The 8824-nt window shown below is 40.0% G+C and overlaps 1 protein-coding gene across 3 annotated transcripts; it reads left to right on the top strand.

Annotated features, from left to right (window-relative positions):
• The first annotated feature begins 216 nt into the window (after positions 1 to 216).
• znf207b (zinc finger protein 207, b) lies at positions 217 to 8432 on the top strand. 3 transcript variants are annotated; one of them, XR_014699630.1, is made up of 11 exons: positions 217 to 373; positions 886 to 1012; positions 1102 to 1240; positions 1344 to 1526; positions 2084 to 2159; positions 2333 to 2394; positions 2638 to 2777; positions 3988 to 4239; positions 4640 to 4796; positions 5228 to 7114; positions 7380 to 8432. XR_014699630.1 is itself a non-coding variant. In XM_084567770.1 (10 exons), exons 1-10 carry the CDS (start codon positions 333 to 335, stop codon positions 5377 to 5379), a joined length of 1329 nt encoding a protein of 442 aa, XP_084423896.1. In that variant the 5' UTR covers positions 217 to 332; the 3' UTR covers positions 5380 to 8432. The 3 variants fall into 3 exon arrangements, 1 of the variants encoding a protein (XP_084423896.1); XR_014699631.1 differs by having other exon boundaries at positions 7298 to 8432; XM_084567770.1 differs by having other exon boundaries at positions 5228 to 8432.
• The last annotated feature ends 392 nt before the right edge of the window (positions 8433 to 8824 follow it).

The following is an 8824-nucleotide window of genomic DNA, read 5'->3' as shown; positions in this document are numbered from 1 at the left end:
GCGAAACATCACTGGTTTCAAAGTGAGCTGCCATTCAATATCAAAACCAACGATGGCATCACCATACCCTCCCCGACCTCACAACTCTCCTGCTCCAGTGGTGTGACACATAGACATATGGTGTGACATATCCAACCAGGGGCGTGTCTATGTCGTCCACTTTAATTCACGCGAGACCATACAGTATTCGCGAGACTTCAGTATCCGCATCCACTACAACTTCCTCCAGCAGAGCGCCATTTTCGGCCTTGTCACGGGACAGTATGCTTTTGTCTAACAGATAATAAGACTCATATTTAACATTGTAAGACTTCTTTTCAGTATTCCTTAAAATGGGGCGAAAAAAGAAGAAGCAGATGAAACCATGGTGCTGGTATCCTTTTTGACTGGTTGGCTAAGTACTGTCGTAGAAAGACCAGAGTCTACACGTTAGCATGACAAAAAGGAGGCCTCAGCTAGCATCTCCGTGAGTTTATCTCTCTTAAGCTGATGTTAGCTGGACATTTTGTCTTATGCATGCTAGCAAATCATGATGAGCTCAATTGGCTTTAACCAGTTTCTCTTTAGTAACTGAAAATTATTTGCGTCGAGGTTATTTAAATAATAAAATAATTTTAGTTCAAGGTACGGCTAAAATTAAGCGAATGCGATATCCGTTGTTAGCTAATCTGTTGGCCAAGGATTGTTTCGTTTCTGATTCAGTGTGAAGCCATGTGTTATCTTAACGAGCTGAGCTACCTGCCCGTAAACACAGACTGCGTCTCGGCACATTTGGATTATTTTAAGCAACGTTAATTTATTGTGGTGATCTAAATTGGATTATTTGTCTGATTGAATTTGCGTCCTGTACAAAAACAGAGGACAGTCCTTAACTCCTTCCTCAAGGTACTGTAATCGAGACTTCGATGATGAAAAAATCCTCATCCAGCATCAGAAGGCAAAGCATTTTAAATGTCACATTTGCCACAAGAAGTTGTACACTGGCCCCGGCTTGGCAATTCACTGCATGCAGGTATGGACGTATATTCTTGCAGATGATTTCTGTAATTTCTTGGTACATTTGGGTCACAAATAGCCTAAACTAATTTACATGCGTTTCAGGTGCACAAAGAGACAATTGACAGTGTACCAAATGCAATTCCCGGAAGAACAGACATCGAGTTGGAAATCTATGGCATGGAGGGAATACCAGAGAAAGACATGCAGGAAAGAAGACGAACATTAGAACAGAAATCACAAGGTTAGTTCACTAACGGTGAAATACTAGAGATAAGATTACCGTAGATATGGGTCTTTTAAACCAACAATATTTTTGTGTGGGGTCATTACCTTTCCGTTTGCAGAGAGTCAAAAGAAGAAGAACAATCAAGATGACTCTGATGATGACGATGACGACGACGAAGCAGGACCATCAGCTCAGCAGGTTGCTGCTGTCCAGCCCCAGGCAGGCTACGCAGCCCCAATGACCCAGCCTGGGATGCCTCCGGTGGCTGGTGCACCTGGGATGCCTCCTGCAGGATATCAAGGCAGGGACTTTGTTGTAAACATCAGATGTTGGGGAATTAACTGTAATTGTTAAAACACTTAGTTCCCTCACCTTGAGTAACTCTCTGGTCAGAGATTATTCTCCCCACAATCAAAACTGAAGAATCTGAATTGATAAATACAGGCATTTCTGAATTGGCTTTTTTTGTAATAAGATATGAGTGAAGAGCTGCAGGATGCAGGTGGATGTGTTTAAAAAGATGTCCAAGTATTTAATCACTATTGAATGACACAGTTTTTGTAAATGTTTATCCCAAATATAAATGTCTGTATTTTCTTTAAAACCCCAAGACTGATTGGCCTATAAATTATTTTTGGGGGATTAATATCCCTTTATATATGTCAAATTGATCCATCTCATGTATGTATAGTTAATTGTCTCCTAACAATTTCCCAGCTGTAGCATTTTTGTATGTTTTATATTCAAGTTATAATAAGCATTGATCTACCATAGTTGCCTCTGCTTCAGGTATTTGTAATTGTAGGATGTACGATTGTGTTTATTAAGTAAACACAACATGTCTTGTCTAATTTACAGGGATGCCTCCTATGATGCCAGGTGTTCCTCCCATGATGCACGGCATGCCTCCTGCAATGCATGGAATGCCACCAGGGTATGAATTTAGTTATTGACTGTCGATTTATTGTACTGTTCATATCAGTTTTCTTTATTTATATATATATATATATATATATATATATATATATATAAAGCCAGCACTCATTTTACCAGTTAAATCCATCATTTAATAATAACTGGATTTATTTATATATTGACATTTTTCAGCATGATGCCAATGGGAGGGATGATGCCTCCCATGATGCCAGGGATGCCCGGTATTCCTCCAGGTGAGTTGAGTGAGGTTGCATTTTAGGAGCATTCTGAAAATGTATTTAACTTTGCGCCTGCACATTGTAGTTCAAAGTAATGAGTCAAGTAAGGACACAGCTTTGTATTTCCTACTTAAAGTACAAAAGCCACGCTGTCTAAAGGGTGGCAATAAAGAAGGTTGTATATATGTATGTATCTATATATTGCATGTGTCCTTAAACAAAAAAAAGTTAACTGAATGTGTTGGATTGATCCTTTAGGAATGCCACCTCACATGGCTCCAAGGCCAGGGATGCCACATATGGCTCCAGCCCCCGCAGCAGGACCAATACCCAGTCGTCCAGCAGTTCCTGCTGCCCAGCCTGCTGTCACCAAGCCCCTCTTCCCCAGTGCAGCACAGGTGGGCATTGTGCAAATCCTCACGCATGCATGCACCCACACTAACACACATAGGCAGTTTAACTATTTACAAGTTTATATGCAAACACAGAATTCAGACGTATTATATAAAATGTTCCATCTATTTGGATTCCTTTTTTCCTTCTTTCAGTCAGTACCACTATAGTTCAGTGAATTCTGTTCTCATACTTGAGTTTGGGTAGTTTATGTGGTCATATTACATGCCAATGCTGTGATCTCCTTTCCACCATGCTGCAGATGGGCTCTGGTGTTCACAGCAGCACAGCAGCTGTTTCTTCTCCACCTGCAGACCTTCAGTCTGCCTCCTCCCAGCCTCCCTTTCCTAACATGCCACAAGTATGCTCACAGACAGGACTTTGATGTGGACTGTGGCAACCGCATGTTGCATATTTATTAACTTTGCCTGTAAATTCTAAAGTTGTAGACTATGCTGTTTACTAACAGTTTTTGCCTTGGAAGCCTACTTGTGCATAAAGAGAGCACGCTGGCCAAAATGTTGGTGTCAGAGGACGGTTGTCCTTGACAAGAACTGGCATACGTTTTGTCTGTGAGCTTTATTACTGTGCATGCGCTTCGTTTGACAGAATGGGGCCTAAGAAGGGATTTACATGGATCTTGTTTAACATCATCCACCCCCTCCTGACCTCTGGAGCATGGATTGTGCAATAACTACTTGTCATGCTTTGAAATGACTTTGTATGTTGCAGCAGTACATGATGCACAGTGTTTTTTGTTTTTTTTTCCCCACAGTCTGGTTTCTAAGTTCTGAATGTGTGATGTGGCACAGTTCATTGGTTATACTCATACAAAGGCTTGAACTCATTTCATGGTGGAATTGCACTGTGGTTGAGAATAAATTATGTCAGTTATATAGTTTCGGTCCACAAGTTAACCAAGACTTTAATATCTAAATAAATGGGATAGTTGAATTCACAAGTCAAAGTTGTATGTACTCCAAGTTAAGTGTAATAAAACTTGATTTTAAATTCTGAAGAATTAAATTATAAACAAAAATATGCGACTGTTAGAAAGGTCTTAAATTGAAATATATGGGTTTATATTTCTCAGTGTGATCTGTCACATAGCTATGGTATGATATGTCTGTCAATAACATTTTGGTTTTTCACCTGTTGGAAAGTTAAGAGAACACCAGTTTATCAGTTAATTACCCGTATTGTGTCTTTGCACAGGCCCAACAGAACGTACCAGGAGTAGCAGCTTCAAACTCCCACAGCACAGCCGCCTCCTCTGACCCTCCCAAAGCAACGTTCCCTGCCTACACCCAGCCCTCTGTCTCTTCTTCCTCTTCTACTTCATCATCTTCTAATCCCTCTAGCAGCACTGTGGCCAAGCCCCCAGCCACAGTGACCAGTAAGCCTGCTACCCTCACTACTACGAGTGCAACTAGTAAGTTGATCCACCCTGATGAGGATATCTCACTGGTAAGTTGCTTGAGCTTTCTGTTATGCCCTTTTCACAGTAAGTAATGACTGATATATTATATAAAATGGTACATTTAGTTATAGAAGCTTATCACTGGTGCAGTATTTGAACACTAGTCTGCTTCTACATATCTATATCTTTAAAAATCTGATCCCATTTTTATTTAATGTCAAGTGGAGGATCCAGCTTGTATATTCTAAAAACAACTTGGTAGTTTTTCCTTTTGTGGTTATGTTGAAGGATGATTCTGAACTTGAGTATCCTCAGTCTGAAATCAGGGCACGCCAACATTGGTACCCAATTCCTCAACATTTTTGTGAGTGTTTCTTTGTATTGTAAGGGGCATAATGGTGTTTATTTAGTCTGAATGTTTTCTTTGTGTGCTGTATCTGCCCACAGGAGGAAATGAAGGCCCAGTTGCCCCGTTACCAGCGTCTAATACCAAGACCTGGTCAGGCCCATGTGGCTGCTCCCCCAGTGGCAGCTGTGGGCGGCATTATGCCCCCACAGCAAGGCATGCCACCACAGCAGCCGGGTATGAGGCATCCCATGCATGGTGAGAGATCACATCTTCTCAAGATGTTTTTAATCAATAACTTGCATTTGGGAACTTATTTTTATTGCCACTTCATTGTATTACCATTTGATAGTGGTAAATGAAGCATGTTCCAGAAAAAATAGTGTTCTGTTTCTTAGTTACCTTGTAGAATATATAATAATAATTTTTAACATTTGTCTAAAGGCATTAAATTAAAGGAGTGTGTGTACATTGAAAGAGGCCTATGCTTGCTGGAATTATTCCTGTTTAATCTGGTCAAGTTGGACTTTAGCAATGTCATTTAACTGAGTGGGCTTTTCCAAAGCGTATTATTAGGATATCTTCCAAACCATGTCATGGTTTGGAAGATATCCAGTTGGCTTGTCTAATTTGTTGAATCTGTTAAAATTATAGCACTAATGTTGCCTTCCCTGATGTTTTCTCTGTAGGTCAGTATGGTGCCCCCCCTCAGGGCATGCCAGGCTACATGCCTGGAGGGATGCCTCCATATGGGCAGGGTCCTCCTATGGTGCCCCCTTACCAGGGAGGCCCTCCCATGGGCATGAGGCCGCCTGTAATGTCTCCAGCTGGACGCTACTGAAGCAGCAAAGCACCCACCACATTAGGTTTGAGGTTAACACCTTTCTCTCATCCTTGTGCTTATTCAAACCTAGCTGCAAGCCAAGAGCAGTAAGACCAGTGGTGGTGAAGACAAACATTATTTGTTAGAACACATGGACATTTAATGTGACATCTTTATTGGAAAACAGCCAAACACCACATAAGTTCCTAACAGTTATTTTGTTATTTGATTACATGTGAGGATATATTTTTTTCCCATAGGTTTCACTCAGGTTCATAGAAGTGAAGTGTGTTAAAATGATTCATATTTCTTTTGAAGCTGCTGGAGTAACATGAACGTACCAACCCCTTACAAAGGCAAGTTTTTCTTGGAAACCTTTGATAAATTTTATTTAGTCTATTTCTTTGGTAGATTGATTGAGGCCCTCACAGCATGCTTAGGTGCTGTTGGACATTCGTCCCCAACCTTGGTTGGTGAGGGTCTCAGTAATGAAGATGATTCCAACAAGTAGTGTTAAAACTCCATGGCTCATCAGTATCTAGCTTTATTCTTTTTTTCAGGTTTGTTTTTAAGATTTCCTGGTCACACGTTTACTTGTATGCATCCTTTGTAATGTTTAATCAATCTGTTGTAATAAAATCCATCTTGAAATCCAATGCTGGTTTGTCCTGACGTGCGTTGAGGTGAGTCACGAAGGTTTGTACTGGTGTTGTATTTCTACACATCCTAGGAATCAGTTTGACAGGATTTCATTGGACATTTAAATACCAAGTTTGCCATCATCTATTTTTTTTTTTTTTTTTTTTTTGGGTAGAGGTTGCCCTCAGTATCTGAATAAAAGACTGAATGTTACAGTACCAAAAAAATGTCTAACATCAGTTTAGAAAAAAAAGATTGTTGAAGATGTTGGCCAACTTCTGGTCCCAAGTGCTGCATGTTCCTCATGTGATGATGTAAATGACTGCAAATAAAATGATACTTGTAGATGTAGGACACTCACACCAAAATAAACTAAATTTCATTCTGATTCATTAACCCTTTTTTCTACACATACATACCACTACTCAAACATGCATGGATGCTATAATATTAGTGTATGTCATAAACATGTTCCTATAATGCATTATGAAAAGTAAATTCAACGAACCCAACAATACAGTAGCTCGGTAGTAAAATCCTATTCTGTTCTTTGTTTTTTCAAATTAAATCTGAACAGGGCCTTTTCCCACATATATTTTGCAACCTGTGTTTCAGCAGGTTTCATCAGTTCAGTGCTTGATACTTTTTTTAATACCAATCCTGCAATGGTATGTATTGTAAAAAATGTAATGACAACCCCTAAATAGACCCTCTTACAGCACGATCTCCGATCACACTTGGTGGCATTAGAAATCCCCACCAGTGTTTTGCTGGATTGGTTTTTACTGCAGTGCTAGTTTGTATTGCTGGGTGATTTTGCATTATGTTCATTTCTGTTCTAAATGTTTTGCATAATCCTCAGTTATGAGATTGCTGTACCCAAAGTGATCTCTTGATAAAACAAACCTACAAATACATATGGCACTAGTGTGCAAGTCAGTCACGGATCAAAGATGATGGTAGTGTAAGGTAGTTGTAGGCATCTAGTGTGGCACAAGTTTTTCCTTGTGTTTTCCTCTGCCCATGCCACTTACTGCTCTGTATTTGTTTTTGTTGTCTGTAGCCCATCCATATCAGCTTTTCAGCCTTAAAACCCACTCAGCTGGCATGACAGGTCAGTTAATCCCAGTAAGTACCTGATGTTTATTACAGTGTGGGTCTGTCCTGTATTACTCCATGCTAGGCCTTGTATTACAACATGTGTTGTGTTACAGTATGTTTTTAAACTATAAGATTAAAGACCTGTTAAACTGATGAGTATACCTGAAGTGAAATTTCTATTTCATTTTACTGAAAGGTACGTACACTTGGACATTGACATGTAAAATGTGTTTTCTGTTCCCTGATGTCGTGTGAAAATCGACTAACGTGGTAAGTAGCAATGAGCTCAAGGTTGTGTGTGTATTGGGGCGCTGTGTTAAAGAGTCAGCTCACCCTTATTTATAGTGGTGTAAAAACGTGGTTCTCAATGTTTATGTGCTCACGGTCCCTGAAAGGGATGTTCAGCAGTTTACTACATACCCAGTGAAGACCAGGGGCAGCTGGCAGAAAGCTCCATCCACTGCCACAGTTGATACACAACCCTTAACTTTTCTAGATCTGAAAAAGTAAAACTTGAAATTTAGTAGTAGTGTCGGTGTGTGTGTGTCTGTGTATGTATATTCTCTCACTGCAAGTTATCACAACCAAGAAAAACCAAAACCATTCACCACAAGTAGTAGTGGCAAATAGATAAAAATAATAAAAGGGTGAGCTAACTCGTATCAGAAGCTCAGAAGTGTTGACATGAACAGAAAGGTATTCATACTTATTTTGTTGCTCTTTTTTACTTGTGATTTGAGTGGCAGCTAATTTCTCAACCCAGTTGAAGGACATATTTTTAATAAATGTGGACTTGATACGCTGTTGTAACTGTATTAGTAAAATGCTTGTTTATCCATTGACAACATCTTTCTGGCTTAGGTTATCTAAATTTTTTTGAAATAATTTATTGAATATTGTATAAACCATATTTGTCCAGAAAATGCCTTGACGTTTGAGTGAAAATTGCAATGTCAAAATAATTTTTAAATAAAAGCTATGAAGTCTTTTCTGCTGTTGGTTTTGTCTGTTATCTCCAAGGACGGACTGCTCATCTGACATACCGGGCATATTCCCGATGGGCCGACATTCCCGACACTTAGGCCGTGGCCTACTGGTTAGTGCTTTGGGGTTGTGACCGGAGGGTTGCCGGTTCGAACCCCCGACCGGTAGAAAGCGGCTGAAGTGCCCTTGAGCAAGGCACCTAACCCCTCACTGCTCCCCGAGCGCCGCTGTAGCATGGCAGCTCACTGCTCCGGGTTAGTGTGTGCTTCACCTCACTGTGTGCTTTGTGTTCACTAATTCACGGATGGGATAAATGCAGAGACTAACTTCCTTGTATACACAAGTGTACTTGGCCGAGAAACACTTAATTAATTAAAATTAATTAAAATGGACTCTGGACTCTAAACTTAAATAAATAAATAAATAGATATTGGTCTGACTGGCCCATAAAACCAGCAGATCAGCGGACCGATTGACACTGGTCTGGTCCAATCACATTATTAAACAACAACCACTGTGGCTTTGAGCCTGCTTACGTAATGCATTCGGCAAAAAAAAAAAAAGGATTATTTGCAGTAAAATGCGCAAGAAGCAGGCACGAGAGAACGGAGCGGTGGGATCCCTTAAGAAACGGATTTGTCTTGTGTATCGATCACTTTATATCAGGTAGTCTACTGAATCCAGCGTTTAATATTATTAAATTATTAGCGGCTAATATTTATAACGTGGATTACAAAGG

The sequence above is a fragment of the Chelon labrosus genome (assembly GCF_963514085.1).
Source record: "Chelon labrosus genome assembly, chromosome: 2".
In the NCBI taxonomy this organism is placed as follows: domain Eukaryota; kingdom Metazoa; phylum Chordata; class Actinopteri; order Mugiliformes; family Mugilidae; genus Chelon; species Chelon labrosus.
Note: the sequence above shows the minus strand (reverse complement) of the source record. Positions and strands in the feature narration are given on the sequence as shown.

Coding starts and splice junctions, on each gene's coding strand:
- znf207b (XM_084567770.1), top strand. CDS start 333: ATGGGGCGAAAAAAGAAGAAGCAGATGAAACCATGGTGCTG. Junction 1,013..1,101: donor TGGCAATTCACTGCATGCAG/GTATGGACGTAT, acceptor CATGCGTTTCAG/GTGCACAAAGAGACAATTGA. Junction 4,240..4,639: donor CTGATGAGGATATCTCACTG/GTAAGTTGCTTG, acceptor ATCTGCCCACAG/GAGGAAATGAAGGCCCAGTT.